The 15330-nt window shown below is 46.5% G+C and overlaps 5 protein-coding genes and 2 non-coding genes across 7 annotated transcripts; 2 read left to right on the forward strand and 5 right to left on the reverse strand.

Moving 5' to 3' along the window:
• Positions 1-3886: 3886 nt before the first annotated feature.
• BDCG_16607 lies at positions 3887-3960 on the forward strand. Its single transcript has one exon. It is a non-coding gene; the product is annotated as a tRNA-Val (tRNA).
• A 307-nt stretch (positions 3961-4267) lies between these two features.
• Positions 4268-4341, reverse strand: BDCG_16608. The gene has a single exon. It is a non-coding gene; the product is annotated as a tRNA-Val (tRNA).
• On the reverse strand, positions 4268-6256 carry BDCG_02639 (electron transfer flavoprotein alpha subunit). The gene is made up of 3 exons (XM_045418189.1): positions 5689-6256; positions 5336-5504; positions 4268-5270 (listed from the first exon to the last, which is right to left on the reverse strand). Exons 1-3 carry the CDS (start codon positions 5989-5991, stop codon positions 4696-4698), a joined length of 1047 nt encoding a protein of 348 aa, XP_045274821.1. The 5' UTR covers positions 5992-6256; the 3' UTR covers positions 4268-4695.
• A 16-nt stretch (positions 6257-6272) lies between these two features.
• Positions 6273-7884, reverse strand: BDCG_02640 (uncharacterized protein). Its single transcript, XM_045418190.1, has 2 exons — positions 7756-7884; positions 6273-7661 (listed from the first exon to the last, which is right to left on the reverse strand). The coding sequence occupies exons 1-2, from the start codon at positions 7825-7827 to the stop codon at positions 6498-6500; spliced, it is 1236 nt and encodes a 411-aa protein (XP_045274822.1). The 5' UTR covers positions 7828-7884; the 3' UTR covers positions 6273-6497.
• Positions 7885-8387: 503 nt separating this feature from the next.
• BDCG_16609 (uncharacterized protein) lies at positions 8388-10167 on the reverse strand. The gene has a single exon (XM_045425818.1). The coding sequence runs from the start codon at positions 9575-9577 to the stop codon at positions 9275-9277; it is 303 nt and encodes a 100-aa protein (XP_045274823.1). The 5' UTR covers positions 9578-10167; the 3' UTR covers positions 8388-9274.
• A 1315-nt stretch (positions 10168-11482) lies between these two features.
• Positions 11483-11843, reverse strand: BDCG_02642 (uncharacterized protein; the record flags this gene model as incomplete). Its single annotated transcript, XM_045418191.1, has 2 exons — positions 11483-11695; positions 11758-11843. Coding segments are annotated over 2 exons (299 nt in total), but the record flags the coding sequence as incomplete, so codon positions are not given.
• BDCG_02643 (murein transglycosylase) lies at positions 11672-14629 on the forward strand. Its single transcript, XM_045418192.1, has 4 exons — positions 11672-12148; positions 12375-13393; positions 13465-13844; positions 13952-14629. The coding sequence occupies exons 2-4, from the start codon at positions 12514-12516 to the stop codon at positions 13994-13996; spliced, it is 1305 nt and encodes a 434-aa protein (XP_045274825.1). The 5' UTR covers positions 11672-12148; positions 12375-12513; the 3' UTR covers positions 13997-14629.
• The last annotated feature ends 701 nt before the right edge of the window (positions 14630-15330 follow it).

Consider the following 15330-nt stretch of genomic DNA (forward strand, 5'->3'; position numbering starts at 1 on the left):
ACATATAAATATTGAAACGAAATCAACGAGGGCGGCATATCAAATGAGTATGACATCGCTTGTTTTGGTTCCTTAATATACTACGTCGTTACAGGAAAGGAGTTCGAAACACCCATTGGTCAAGTATCCAATCCCACTGCACATGGATATGGCGCGGATACGGCAGCTACTAAAATTAGAGAACGCCCGACTCAGGTGCAAATGGATCTAGACAGACATACATGGAGAGATGTCTGACACGGCGGGCATATTCATGGGCAATGTGATCTGGCAGAATGGAGTGCACTGCCTGAGAGCCCACAGTGAGGGCTCTCGCGTGCAGCAGTAATCAGTATGGCGGGGAAGCAAACACATATACCGCTCGTTGCAACTTGTGTCGACGGCCAGGGGCTTTTTCCCTCGTTGTTCCACCACAAGAAATAGAAGGCTCTACACGTCTACACCTAACTTATAATTAAACGCTGGATAAAGATTTGCGGCACGCAAAAGGAAGGCCGTCCAGTTGTTTTGTTTTGTAGGCGGTAGGTGGTATTACTTTCCAATTTTATTATTCTCGCTGATCGTACATTTCCAGGCTTCCACTTGATGTCTCAATGATCCTCAGCAGGTCATCACATCAACCGAAGCTGAGGGTGAGGGCTGGCGTGCCATGGCAATGACTGACTTTGGCAAACGAGTCCCTGGACGGATAGTATCTGGCTTTGTTGGGAGCCATACCCTGGGAGACATTCGGAGGGTGGCAGGTGGAATGACGTATCCTCAGCACATCCCATCAGGTGTTCACGGGATTCTTTCTGTTGGGGATGAAATATAGGATCAGCCTAGGTTTAAGAGATGCAATAGGGGTTGAGGAGGGAGATATCCTGTACGGAGTATTCATGGGAGTTCCCTCCAGGCACCTTTTTTATTTACCTACGCATCTGCACAGTTTCTACAATAACTTACAGTGATTCAATCATAATCAGTCGTTCCCACGATGCTAAGGAGGTATCTCGCCACCATGACGGATCCTCGTCGTAAGTCCTTGAAAATAGCTTCGGTTTGTCAAGCTGCGCAACGGAGACTTTTCCCGCCAACAACTGTGAAAAATGTGCCTGCCTGATAAAAAGAATCAAGACAGCGGCATATAAATTGGGCTCCTTTTGGCAACGCCAGTCTGGGCCGGGAACCCACCAACCGGCAGCTTTTCTTTCGAGCATTCCATGCCTAGAGCCTCAAACCCGTTGACGCAAACTTCCAGGATCTTAGATCAGATTCTTCTAGAACACCTCCCACGTAATCCTATGGTCATGAGAAGTAGCTTCCCCTTATACCTAGATCCAGAGTCGTGTCTGGCCGAATTAGCGCCTAGAAATAGCCTGACACCCCTGTAGGGTTCCGAAGCCGAGCTAGTTCGGTCAAGTCCCGTCAACAACCCATTCCCGAAAGCGACGCCGACTGGTGGTTACATGTACCTAGGTAAGAGGAAGTGGATAGGACCATGTTCAGAACCTTGCGTGTCTTCTGTGACGATCACTGGGCTCAAACTTAAAATTTTTATTTCTGCCTGCGCGTTGCATGAACGGTACTTTCAAGGTTGCTCATGATCAAGTATCAGGGCCAATAAGGATTTGGTCGCCCTGCATGCACCCAAGCTGAAACTTTTCAAAAGATTTCTCTACATTGAGAGGATTAGCTACTCTGTGAAATATTTCATGATGAGGAAATATGTAGTAAAATCAGATGTGATATTTGATTTCTTATTCTTAATATTGTTAATATCAGGTGGTTCATTATAGATGAAAATGAACCAGTCAAAACAAGGAGCAAAAAGACATGAAGAGAACAGCAAGGCATCAGAATTAAAGTTGGAAGATATATGGCGCACACCCGTTCGCAAACTAGAATTTTCCTTCTGAGAGGCAATGAAACACCTCCTTAGGAACCAGCATACTGTCGTAACAAGAAAATAACAAATGAAGATGGAATAGCAGAAAAGGGCAGGAAACAAAGACAAGAAAGTATCATAATAAGGAAATAGACACAACAGGGAATCTCAACACCAAACATGCTCCCAGCCAAACACGTCATTTCTCACTAATTATTCCATCTATCAGATAACTGGTCGAAATAGGCAGGGCATATAGGCCACTCTATCGCGTCTGGATGGCTATCTGGTTGCGAAGTATGAAGCACGGGCCTCCATGATAGTGGGGACGTTCTTCGAACTTGTTTGGGTCTTTGTTTGGCAGGGTTTCTTTGCCGACTGATGAAGGATGGCCTTCATTCTCGCGATGGATGATGAACTTCGAACTGAGGATGAAGAGCTCTCACGAGGAGTAGAGGTAGTTGTAGTCGCTACGGAGGCAGGATTAGAGGAAGAGTTCAAAGCCATGTTTAGGATTTTCTGATAAAATGATATTTTCGTCGAAAGATGAAGATAACAATTTCCGTTGTTGTTTTGCGGACGGCTTGATAGAGAGGCAGCTCGTCAGGACGCGATAGGATTTGATATTAAACGTTGAACAGGAATGGCTGCTTCAGGAAAATGATCCTATTTGAGATATCGTGAGGGTATATAAAGTCAAGTTGAGAAAAGTCTTCTTTGATGTTCTTTGAGAATAGAGAATTCTTTCAGAGCTTTGGTACTTTGAATTGATGATGGAGAGAAGAAATATGTAGGTTAAGAGATGGATTGAACCCTCTTCTTATACTGTGTCTTCACCCCCATACCTCACAAGTTTACCGCATGTAACAAGGGTCGACGTTCTTGATCACCGATGCACCGATGAAAAACTCGAAACTGGTCATAACTAATTAAACCGGCCAGCCCGTTGGGACAGCTCATAAAAAATGTGCCTAAGGGAACCAATCGTATTCATGCATGTTATGATGAAGTCCAGACTGTCAGGCTGGCCCAATTTACGTCAGCATCACCCAACGATAGCAGAGCATCAAACCTCTAGCCAAGGTCTTTTCGGGCGCATTCGTGCATCCCAGGCCGCTCTTGAGCGACTAGGGTGACTCATTGATTTCCATAGTAAAGGGCGGCTCGAGAAATGAAAGTTTCATAATCAACACCGCTGTTCGATATCGGACTGGGAGGGCGAGGAGCCCGTCCCAACCTTCCACCTTGCCTTGTGCCAGACAACAAGTAGACTTCTCAGCGACCAGGTGTGTTGACCAAAGATCTCTCCACGCTTGCGCACGCGAGAAGGGCCCAATAGCCATCACTGAAGACTTCGAGATGATTTCCCCACACCCTCCGTTCTCGGAGTCTGTGCTGACTCGACATCCCGTATTCGTTTGAGGTGTTGATTTCCAATCTTGGACAGCGACAAGCTAAACAAGACGCAGATTGGTTTCGGCGAATGTTAGCGCCGCGCTTACTCACCCAAGCCCTGCACCAACCCCGCTAACAGGACGCTTATTTCTTGTGGATTTTTGATTATGATGTCGAAAACCTCTAGAATTGATTAGTTAGTTATCCAATTCATTTTTGGGAAATGAAACGTCTCCTTTTCTCGATTCCGTGCAACAAGAGACGAAGATGAGGGCGAGCGAACTCGTCTTGAAGTTTGAAGAAACGAAGAAAAAAAAAATCTATAGCTGAGGGAAAACAAACAATTGGAGATTGATGCAAGAAACTTTCAAAATCGCATATTAGCCTATTATTCATGAAGTCCTCCCCACAAGATACATGCACCATTCGCTTCTTCTCTTATCGCCCTCGTATGCCTCCTTTCAGCATGCATGAATCAGTCTGACTCGAGTCGCCTGAACACGCTGGTAGAAATTGTCTTTCGGCCTTCTGAACCCAAGCATCCAAAAGCCGAACGAAGAATGCTGGCCCACCCGACCAAAATTTCTTCTGTCCCATGAAGGGTAAAAGGCCTGCACAAGCAAAGGCACTGTGGTGTAGTTGGTTATCACGTGAGTCTAACACACTCAAGGTCTCCAGTTCGAGCCTGGACAGCGTCAGCTTCTTTTTTTTTGTTTTTGTTTTGTATTTCTCTGCATGGATTCCATCGAGTTGTTCGTCATCTTGACGGTGTCGGCACGGTAGAAAATATGATTCTAGTTAGGGCTTTTGTATCACGTGATTATGTGTTCTTGTTTTCTTTTCTTTTGTTTGTATCATTATGAAGGACAGTTTTAAAAGATTCTCAACTAAGGAAAGAGCAAGAAAAAAATGAAGGGAGGGAAAGCAAAATGCCCGGCTTGGAGGTAAATATGAAAAATTGAAAATAGATATATATATATATTTTATTTTTTTTGCAAAAAGAGATGATGTCGCCCAGGCTCGAACTGGGGACCTTGAGTGTGTTAGACTCACGTGATAACCAACTACACCACGACACCGCCTTGCTGTGATGACATGCAAATCATTTAGAAATTATACCGATCGAATCACCTACCAAAAACTCCAGAATAATTTTTTCTTCGGCCTCGATACCGCAAATACTCAGACAAATCTATAGGCATGTTTCTTTTATTCATGCAATGCATATTTGTTTGTACTGTACATAAGTAGTATGAACAGCGATTTCAGTACAGGCAATTGTTCTGAAGAAAAATTGTCTCTAATAAGGAAGCGAGAAAGAAAGGAGAAAACGTGGGAATGCTATCAATGACTCCAAAGGAAACAAGTGAAAACCATAAAAATATAAATATATGTAAAACAAAGAATAAATGGAGAACAAAATACAGCTATTTTCACTTCTTCAGCTTCTCAGTCAATTCGGGTACCTTCTCAAATAGATCTCCTACCAATCCAACATCTGCAACCTGGAAAATAGGCGCGTCGGGATCCTTGTTGATTGCAGCAATGACCTTGCTATCTTTCATACCGGCAAGATGCTGGATGGCTCCAGAGATACCCACGCAAATGTATAGTTCAGGCGCAACGTTCTTACCGGTCTGGCCGACCTGAAGACTGTTATCCGCGAAACCGCTGTCAACCGCCGCGCGAGAGGCACCGATGGCAGCGCCCAGAGCATCCGCGAGTGGCGGCATCAGTCTGTCGAATTCCTCTTTCGATTTAAGACCCCGTCCGCCAGAGACGACGCGGGAAGCAGTGCCAAGATCAGGGCGGTCAGACTTGGCTAAGTCCTCCGATACCCATTCTGTGGGGGATGGTACGTTGGGATCGGCACCATCAATGATTTCTGCCGAGCCCCCTGTTGTTTCGCCTGCTTGGAATGCGGTTCCTCGGACTGTGATGACCTTCACGGGATCCGTGGATTGGACGGTCAGAATAGCATTACCGGCATAAATGGGTCGGACAAAAGCTATGAAATGGGAGTCAGCACAATAATAAAAGCATTCATGATCATGGGGTATGGGGCCAACCCACTATCTTCGCTTTCAATGGCCGTGATATCAGATACTTGCTGGACGTCTAGGAGTGCTGCAACTCGGGGCAAAACATTCTTGCCAAAAGCACTGTGAGCAGCGATGATGTGCGTAAATCCTTCCTTCTTGATATTCTCAACAAGAAGGGGAGCATAGTTCTCGGGCAATCCCTATATTCGCAGAGCAGGTACATGGTTAGCATATATTCATTTCTCTTGGTTATCTCAAATGGTCACCGGGACAAGCATTGAACGTAACCCGACAGCCTCTCTAACTACAAAAACAATTGAAGCTGTCTAAAGTAACAACAGGCTGCTATCTGTTCATTTGCAACGGACAAAAACCGTGGCATACCTTGTCATAAGCAGCATTGTCCACGGCAACAACCTTATCCAGACCCTTAATCTTTGCAGCCTCTGCCGCCGCACTGCTTTTCACACCACCGCCTGCCACAAAAGCAGTTACGGAGCCGCCCAGTTTCTGTGCAGCAGTGATCGCCGAGAGGGAGGAGCCTTGGATCTTTCCATCGCGCTGCTCAAGAACCGCAAGCGTAGAAAGAAGCCGGGAAAGTGCTGAGAGCTGTGACCGATAAACGGGTTGAGGTCGCAGCGGAGCGGCCGCCCGAAGAATGGAGTTTCTAGCAAGAACGGAATTCATGGCTGATGGTAAGACAGGAGGAAGCTTCCGTTGAATTCAATATCGTTTGGTTCTTTCCTAGCCTCCTGGTTCGTACAAGAGAACCTTGCCAGGTGAGATCAATGGGTATAATTGGGTTGGTTTGCGTTTTGGATTTCCTGTTTCTCATGATATTTCGGAGGGGAGAAGTTGTTTGCCGCAAACCGAACGCCGGAATCTGGATGACTAAGCGGGCCTTCGGAAATTCACGGCAAAGCTGATTTGGCCGAAAGCCGCTCAAGAGCGGCGAGCATAACATGAGATACAATTAATTAATTACTTGACCAAAATTGGTTGCAGTCGAATAATCATAGAAAATGTCTGACGCTCGATAATGACTTTTTTGTTATTATGGGTATCGAAACTTCGCCCGATAAACTATCATTTCCTAAAAATTGGAGGCGGCAGGCACTACACAAAAGAACGCCGAACTCAATCTAAGAACAACAATACTTGAACATGTGTACACAAAATAGGAAAACCCATCATCAGGACTTTGAAACGGACTTTCGCTTCTTTTTGCTAGAGGTGGTAGCCCCTTCGGGAGCGGTGGCGACGGCGGCCTTGCTCCCATTGACCTTATCACCGTCTGATAAAGCTCGAGCCTTTTGAGCTTGAAGCTTGGCTTTCCTCGACGCGATCAATTCAGCATCGTCATCCTCTTCCTTCTCGGCAGTCTTTGGTTTCTTCGACTGCATAGGTTGCAGCTCCCCAGTCGATTTGCGCTTCTTGCTTGTTTTCTTTGACCCTTCAATAGCCTTGGGATCCTCATCTTCTCGAACATCACCTTCATCAACCCATAATTCACTCGCAAGCCAAATGGGCATCGCCATTGTATTCGCACCCTTCAGATGTAGAGCCTTGATATTCCTCCATCCCTTCGAAACAAACTTTTCTGTCATACCCTGAACAACGGCTTCAACATTTTCCACCAACTTCTCTGGAGTAAATTTCGCAGAACCAACACGTACAGAAGTCGTAGCGGCAGACGCCAAATGTACAGGGACACTGGCCAGAGTCTTCTCGATCTCCTTTGCAACGACAGCCGGAGATGCCACAGCAGAATACTTCTCATCGGTTGGTGGTCTCTTCCTATCTTCCTTCTTCACTCTTTTACCTCCAACCTTCTGCACTTCCGCAATGCGAATCGGGACCGGACGCTTGCTGGATTTGTAAAATATCTTTCCGAGGGTCTCCACCAACCTCATAATAATCCGATCATCAGCCAAAAAGACATCATGCTCCGATAGAAGCCGTCGTCGACTCTCGAAGCTCTTATATTTAGTCTTGAGTTTAGTGTAGCCGATGACTTTCGTAATGCGCGACGACAAGGTTGCTGGGAATTGAGGGTCGGCAATTACATCCTTCACCGCGCGTTGTGGATCGGCTGTTATGAGGCAGACACTGAGAGAAGGGGAGGTGTTCAGGGAGTGCGGGACAGGGATTTTGCCTGGTTTTAATCGGTTTTTGTCCACGATATGTTTTTTGGTGGTGACGACGAGCCAGACTGGAGTAGCATCTGCCGAGTCTTCGGCGTCGTCGTCGTCTTCATCGTCGTTATTAGCCAGGAGGTCCTTCTTCGTCGATTCCAGAGCCTTCTTTTCCTCCTCCGCTTTTATATGCCGGAGAAGCGCGGATGAAGCCCGAGTAACCTATAGACAATATTTCTCTCGCGATCAGCATAAAAATCTCCTCTACATTGGAGCTCCGCTCTAGTTGGGCGAAGATGAGAAAAGAAAAACCTACCTGGTCATTATTCAATTGGTAAGGGGTCCCAGAGGTGGGTTTGATGGTGAGAACACCAGAAGTCACAGCCATGACTCGTTTTATCCTGTGCCTTGTTCCTTTCGACTGATATCCTCAGTAATGGCTGTCAACCCGAAGTTCTCCAAGTGAAAAAATCATCGGAGTGCGGTCAAGCAGTTATTCCGGATATTGCACTAGGTGAAATATTATTCCGCAGCCGCAAACCTTAACTATCTGAGCATTGAACCCCGGTACTCACCCATGTTCATTCACATGACATTGAAAACATCATCATTCTCAGCACATACTCACGGAGCATTTCAAACTTCATGATAAGTTGTTTTTCCACTTATCATCACTATTACACGCATAATGTTTCACGCATAAATTCAATCCACAATTCGAGCTACAAAGCTCAAATCAAGTGGTGCTACATAGCTACAGCTAGAGTACTCTAGTTTCTCTAACAATATAAACTCGGAGACCGAATCAACGAGAAAATGACAGACATGTGCGCAGATACGAAGCCGAGGCGGAATCCAGTGGCCGGTGTTTAATGTAGCCCATAAATATTCCACATACTGAAGAGCCAAAGAGAGAAAAAAAAGAAACCACTCGCTCTTTTGATTTAGCGCCCAAAGAAGGTGTTTCAATAAGCGTGGTTTTCAGGACTTACGGTCTCGAAGAAACATGTAACGGCTTCTGGGTCCAAGCGGTGGATAAACGTTTTGATTTCATCTCTATTATTCAGAAGGAGGTGCTGAATATCAAGCAGATCATTAGCGCTAGAGCGAGACATGAAAGCCGCCATTTTACTACGTAGTAAGTAAAGCAGATTGATGATATAGATCGATCTATTTCCCGAACTGGTGGAGACAGATAGGATTTGGCGATTGGTGCTCAGCTCCCACGGACTGCTTTGGTATGAGGTCGGTGTTGGGGTCAAAATGCTCGTGGGATCAAGGGCTATTCGATGGATCTATCGGCGGTTTCTTATTCGAAAAATTGAGCGAGTTTGTGGTGGAGCGCTGGTTGTCTGTTTTGTCATCAATTGTAGATAGACAAACTTTTATAAATTCATAATCACTGTTATTATATGTTCATTGTTAATATATCTGTCTCACAGTATTCTGATCTGATATATTGGTTAGAAAATGAATACTGAATTATGATCTTTGATTTTTGGACACAGAGTATCTTCACCGCTTCCAATAAGATCTACCTCGATGCGCATTGATTCTGAACAGTTGTCATATGGGGGGCCGGTGAGGACAAAGACCTTCATAATATTAAGAAGCTTTGTATTGGGGATAACCAAACTAACTCTCGAATAAGCATATGTTCACTCATTTAAGTCGTTGTACATGTATGTATGTACATATCGAGGTTCAATTTCCACAACCCTTCAGAGGTGGCGCATCTTCCCAGGGGCCTGGAACGCAATGTCGACATCTCGAGTCTCCCGCACCCCTCCCATCAATTTCACAGCAAATCCTCCCATCAGGCCATAGGGAATATATTAGCTCGCTTCAGAGCGCCTGCCATGACGAAAGCTACCGAAGTTATGTAAGTTCGGGACAGGGATAACCGGGGTGGTCTGTTGTTCCTCATCAGAGCCATACTCCAAAAGATTGTATAGAGAAGCCATGCTAACGAGAGATGGAAGTATAGATACAAATATAACGAAATATATCACTGGAAAAGTTGATGTGCAACAATGATGGGGACGAATGGTCTTGTAGTTTGTTAAGAGTGCTAAGAAGAAGATCATATATCCTATTGAGAGTGTTGCTAAAGAAGGGAAAGATGAGGGCGACATCATTGTTTACATATCCAGAAATCTTGACTTGACAAGGGTCTCTCTCCTCTCAGGAGTTCACCCAATTCAGACAGGGCCACCTCGGGATGCGCGATGCGGTGGTAAGCGTTGCTTGCTGACTGGAGTAGAGGCCGTGCCGCATTCTCTTCCGGTATGGGATAAGCGTATTTAAAGCAACCAAATATTTTAGCAAGTGTTGAAGGAAAAGTCCATGTGATTGTCCTAAGCTAGTCAATATGGCAGATATCAAATAGGCGCGAGGGTTGTCCAAGGTCAACTCGGAGTACATGAGCCGTTTGTCCTAGCAACTGCAGGGGTGGCACTTCCAAGCCTAAAGATTTCGATTCCTCTGGCCATACATATCCGTATATGGCGATTAACACACCAATAATAATAAGAAGAAGAACGAATTGTATAGTAAAGATCTTTTGGCAACTGAAACTACTAAAACTTGGAAGTCCAACCACGGTTATTGGAAACCTTGGCACGGGCCATGTGAAGAGGTTCCCGTCCGTCCGAGCCTCCCGGACCTGGAATAATAATTATCCGGAGTGGCGCCATCTGTGGCTTTGCTCAAGAAAAGGGGAGAAGGCTTCGTAAGCGTCGTACCGCCGGATGATAAGTTGGTTTCCGCCTGCGTACAGCGTATGCGCGCAGACGGAGTAGGGTCTCTGAAAAGAAGAAGAAACAAAAGGGCCGGACCTGCGCTAGCCCCGCCGCCGGCCCTCAGAGCCTGAAAAATGGCCTGGGGCAAACTTGCAAGTGGGAGGGGAGGCCACTGCAGATCCTCATGGGAATCTGCTCAAAAAAACTCTAGTCTGGCTTGATCATCACTTACAAAAAAGGTCCCCCTCATTATTATTGTTTCTGTTGTTGTCTGCGGTGTGCATTTGTGCCCAAGTGTGCAGCCACTGGGGTTGGCAAGCCGCCCGCTTTGCTCTTATTAGGGGGTGGCAGCTGGCACCAGTCGTTGAGATAGTTAGATATAACCGTTGGAAATCATTATTCCCGTGCTGCTGCCAGCTATGAATGAACTGTGTTCAAGGTCAGTCAAGGGATGAAACGGAGGAAAGAGTTCAGCTGACAAAGAACCAAAACCCTGGCGCTTAAAAACAGCATTTTTTGCATTATTGCGAAACATAACACTGATTGTTGGGTGAAAAACAGCTTCAAAAATGATAATGAAAAAACAAAACAAAAAGCATTGCTTGAAGTCATGGCCCTCATTGGCTGGGTTTGCAGCAGGTTATTGTTTGATTCCAAGGTTCCAAGGATCCAACCCAAGTTACGTTACCCAACCGGGGCTCGTCGATTCGTGGGTCAGGCACCGGGAGTTTCCAGCCAACCGGTGGCAGTGACAGCCAATAGTCACAAAGCTAAAAACTAACAGCCACGCCTAACTTTTAATAAGAAAATACATATTATTACAGGAAGTATTTTTTTGTTACGCCTGAGTTTCTTGCTTTTTCTTAAGGTTTTGAAAGGGGGTAACTTAATCTGTATGCTGCATACTGCGAATGTATTATTATTGTAAATGTGGATTGTTTCACTGGTAACGTGTTGGGCCTAACCCAGTTTACATACGCATATATGTAATAATAAATAGTTAGCCATCCTAACAATGCTCTAGTATCTCCACAGAGTTCTGTGCACGCAACGGCCAGACAGATGGAGAGATAGCTGCGGTAAGATGCAAAAGGGGTTTTCTGTACCAACAAGCACGCAAGCCTGGATACTCCGTACATTATTCTTCAAGGGGTCCTCCAGGGCTTGCGCCACGTCAATCCACACCTTCCTCGCCCAATCTTGAAATGTTTGGTGAGGCTTAAATCGCGCATCTCAGAGTCTCCACACGTTGGCCGGGATGTATACTATTATTGGCTGACCTCAGCGAGGCTGCCTAGGCCATCACCGTATCAGACTCGGCGGCGGTATGGGGCGGTATGGGGCGGCGGTCTGGCTGTGTCCATTGCGAATTTGCGAGGTACCACATCCGGTAACACCTGAGTAACCGCCAAGGGTTCTAGCCTTGTAATGAAGGCATACGCAGGTTATTACGTGCACTGACAAGGGGTTGTGTGTGTATTTGTAGAGGGACGGGGGTGCAATGTACTGTATCTCCTGTACAGCCGGCGTACTGACATTACCAGGCACCGTATTATTGTTGTTATTCTCTCGCTTACCGTTCCTTCCTCGCTCCCGTCTCCGTCTCCGTCTCCGTCTCCTCGCTCGCTCTTCTCAACACTCTCTTCCGTCACCTTCACCATTCTCTGCTACTCACCCTCCTCCAGTGCCTTTTCTTTTCCCTCCCACTTGGAAGACCGTGTCGTCTTCCTCTCACGCTCATTCGGAAATTTAAAATTCAACAGCTCCTGTGTCTTGCTTTCCGCACTCTCTCCGGCAGGCTCCCCCAGCACCCAGTCCGTTCCCTGGTCAATTCATCCTCACGTTCCCTCAGCCGACTGCTTAGCCCGCACGAATCGAACCCGTCTCTACCACCGCTACTCCAGCTTGTATAAAGGAGCCCACATTGATTGACCGTGTCGTTGACTGTTGATATTTGATATTTCCAGTGTACGTTGTGCTAGTACTATGATGTTGATGATTTCCTCTTCCTGTTTTGCGATGCAAGTTCACATCGCCTGAGACGGACCACCACCCAGGAAAGATCCTGAGGCACATGATCCCTACCATCGTTGCGCTCTGTCTTTCCTAGACTTCGAATGGGGCCCCGTCTTGACATCTCTCTCCACCCCCTTTAACTAGTAGTTATCGCTCTAACAATGGCCATCTCGAATAGACGCTTTTGTCGCCTGGGAGCTCAGCTTGTTGCTCTCGTCCGTCCCGACAAGAAAATAGGGGTCTCCGAGAGACCTCGCGCCAGTCCTTACTCTCAACACGTGCGGCTTGACGTCGTTTGAACAGAAAAGACTCCAACTATGAAGTTTACCGCTTCCGTTGTTTTGACCGTCGCTGCGGCCGGCTCCCTAGCCGCTGCCCAGCCTCACAGACACAATCACCATCGCCATCATCATGTGAAGCGCGCCCCAGACGCAACCGAAGTCGTCGTCGTTGCTGGACCAACCGTCTATGCGTATGAGTTGGATGGTGAACTTATTGACGGGAAGGAAGCCTGCAAAGGTATTAAAGATGGGTCCTTGCAGTGGGCCGATCCAGCTGTCTCGGACGACGCTTGCGCTCCACAACCCTCAGTCACCGCGCTCAAGGCGGGTGAATTCTACGAGAAGCCCGAACCAACTCCTACCCCGTCCCCGAGCATTGACCCTCCTAAGGTTGAAATTCCTAAGATTGAAATCCCAAAGGTGGAAATCCCAAAGGTGGAAATCCCCAAGGTGGAAATTCCCCCCATTTCCATCCCCAAACCACCACCACCACCGCCAATGGGCGGCTCCGGGCTCGACAGCGAGTTCCCTGACGGAAAGATTTCCTGCTCTGAATTCCCGTCGGATTATGGCGCCATCTCTTTGGACTGGCTTGGTCTTGGCGGATGGAGTGGTATTCAATATGTCACCGTGAAAGACTCCTCAGTTACCGATATTCGCACCGGCATCGAGGGTGATAGGTGTGAGGATGGATCCATGTGCTCTTACGCTTGTCCTCCTGGTTACCAAAAGACCCAGTGGCCTTCGACTCAAGGTGCGACTGGCCAGTCGGTTGGTGGCTTGGAATGTTCCGGTGGCAAGCTCCGCCTCACAAACCCATCCCTCTCTAAGAAGCTTTGTATGAAGGGTGCCGGTGGCGTCGAGGTCAAGAATACTATGAACAAGGTCGTTGCCGTTTGCCGTACCGATTACCCTGGTAAGTTATCATACTGTCATCCCATTTCACATTCGGAATCAAATAAACATGTTCTAACAAATCCCTCTCAGGCACTGAATCCGAAACTGTCCCACTTTCTGCCACACCAGGCTCCACCCAGCCGCTAACATGCCCTGATGCTGGCAGCTACTATGTCTGGGAGAATAAGCCCACCTCCGCTCAGTATTACGTCAACCCCAAGGGAGTCTCGATCCAAGAGGGCTGCCAATGGGGTGATGGAAGCCGCCCAATCGGCAACTTCGCTCCTATCAACTTGGGCGTTGGCAAGCGGGATGGAGCGACTTTCATCTCCATTTTTCAGAACAAACCAACCACCAACGCGAAGCTTGACTTCAAAATTGAGATCCAAGGCAGTGATCTGGGTGGAAAGTGCAAGTATGAGAACGGCTTGTTCTGGGACGCGAATGGATCCAATGAGGATGGGTGCACCGTAAGTTTTTTGTCCCTTTCCCCTAGTCACGTGCACCACCAACGTGAGGAATATCCCACATTTTGAAATTTCCATTGCTGACGACATAATTCGTTTTATCTTTATAGGTCAACGTTAGATCAGGCACTGCAACCTATGTGTTCAGCGACTAATTTTCTTCTTTTCCTTTTCGTCTATCTTGTTTTCACGCTCCAGCCCAGCAATGTCAATTCCAAGGGCCAAAGAAAACTCGCTTTCTACGATGTGGGGGGATAGGGGAGATTGAACAATCACAATCTATATGAATCAACGAGGCCATTTTACCAGTTTTATATTCTTCTTTCCCCCTTTCTTCTTCCTTCAAAACTTTTCACAAAATCGCCTCTGTCTCTCCGCTCGCTTACCGCCCCGTCCTTTCTCCTGCTCTTCTTGAGATGGCATGGTGGACGGTGTCATATGCACACAATAAAAGCTTTCCTTTTCCGGCACACGTCCCCCCAACCCCCTCCACCCTGCTGCCTCGGGAGGAAAACTATTTACTTATTACTATTACTCCTTTTTATTATGTTATGTTACCTCGCTTTTAACTCGAAGTCTTTTTTTTAATTTATTTTCCTACTTGTCTTCTTAGGTCATTTATTATACCAATACCTGCGTTTCTAGTGTTCTTTGTTTCTTTTTTCTTTTCTTTTTTCTTTTCTTTTTTCTTTTCTTTTTTCTTTTCTTTTTTTTTTTTTTTGTTGCTATGATGAAGGGCCAAACTGTTCATTTTAAAACTTAACAACTTTTTTCTCTAAAATATTTTAAAATATTTTAGGCTGCCACTCTCACTATCTTCAATCGGTGGGTGGTGAGCACCACTGCAAAGCATCACTGATGTGCCAATTCTCATGTGTTTTCTTTCTTCATGTTATATTTTCAAATGAAAGAAGAATGAAAGAGCTTGTTAATATTAAGAGATATCTTAAATATCTTTTAAAACTCAATAGCTAAGTTTTGTGGTGTTTTCTGTGCATTTATCTCAAAATGCTTTGATGCTTTGCACAGCAGTGCTCACCACTCACTCACGAAGGAGCAGCGGGTACAAATTTGCGCCAGCCTTCCCAGGTGGGAGCTGAGCGCTAGCGTTAGCGCCGGGCAGCTTAGCTTAAACCTAACTGTTGGGGGTCCCGCGGTTGGTCGGCCCTTCTACCAGCAGTGCGCTGGTGGTGATCGAGCTCTTTTGCCCCAGTAGCCTACAGATTATGAGACCGTTGAGCGTGAGCCCCGCTGTGGTCAACATGCATGAGTTCAATCCCAGAATGGACTTAAAAATTCCTAACAAATACCCTGGACATTTTAACAGTGTCAAGAGACATCCCAGGAGTGTGCCCTAGAAGTCCCGTGAGCCCTAGGACTGACTGAGTCCATTATTAAAAAGGAGCCATTGTGGGGAGGTCACTGAAGGGAGCCACTGAGGGGAAGTACTGTACTCTGTGGTAGCTGGTCCGAGGGGGGGTGTTGGGGG

Source organism: Blastomyces dermatitidis, assembly GCF_000003525.1.
Source record: "Blastomyces dermatitidis ER-3 genomic scaffold supercont1.3, whole genome shotgun sequence".
Lineage (NCBI taxonomy): Eukaryota > Fungi > Ascomycota > Eurotiomycetes > Onygenales > Ajellomycetaceae > Blastomyces > Blastomyces dermatitidis.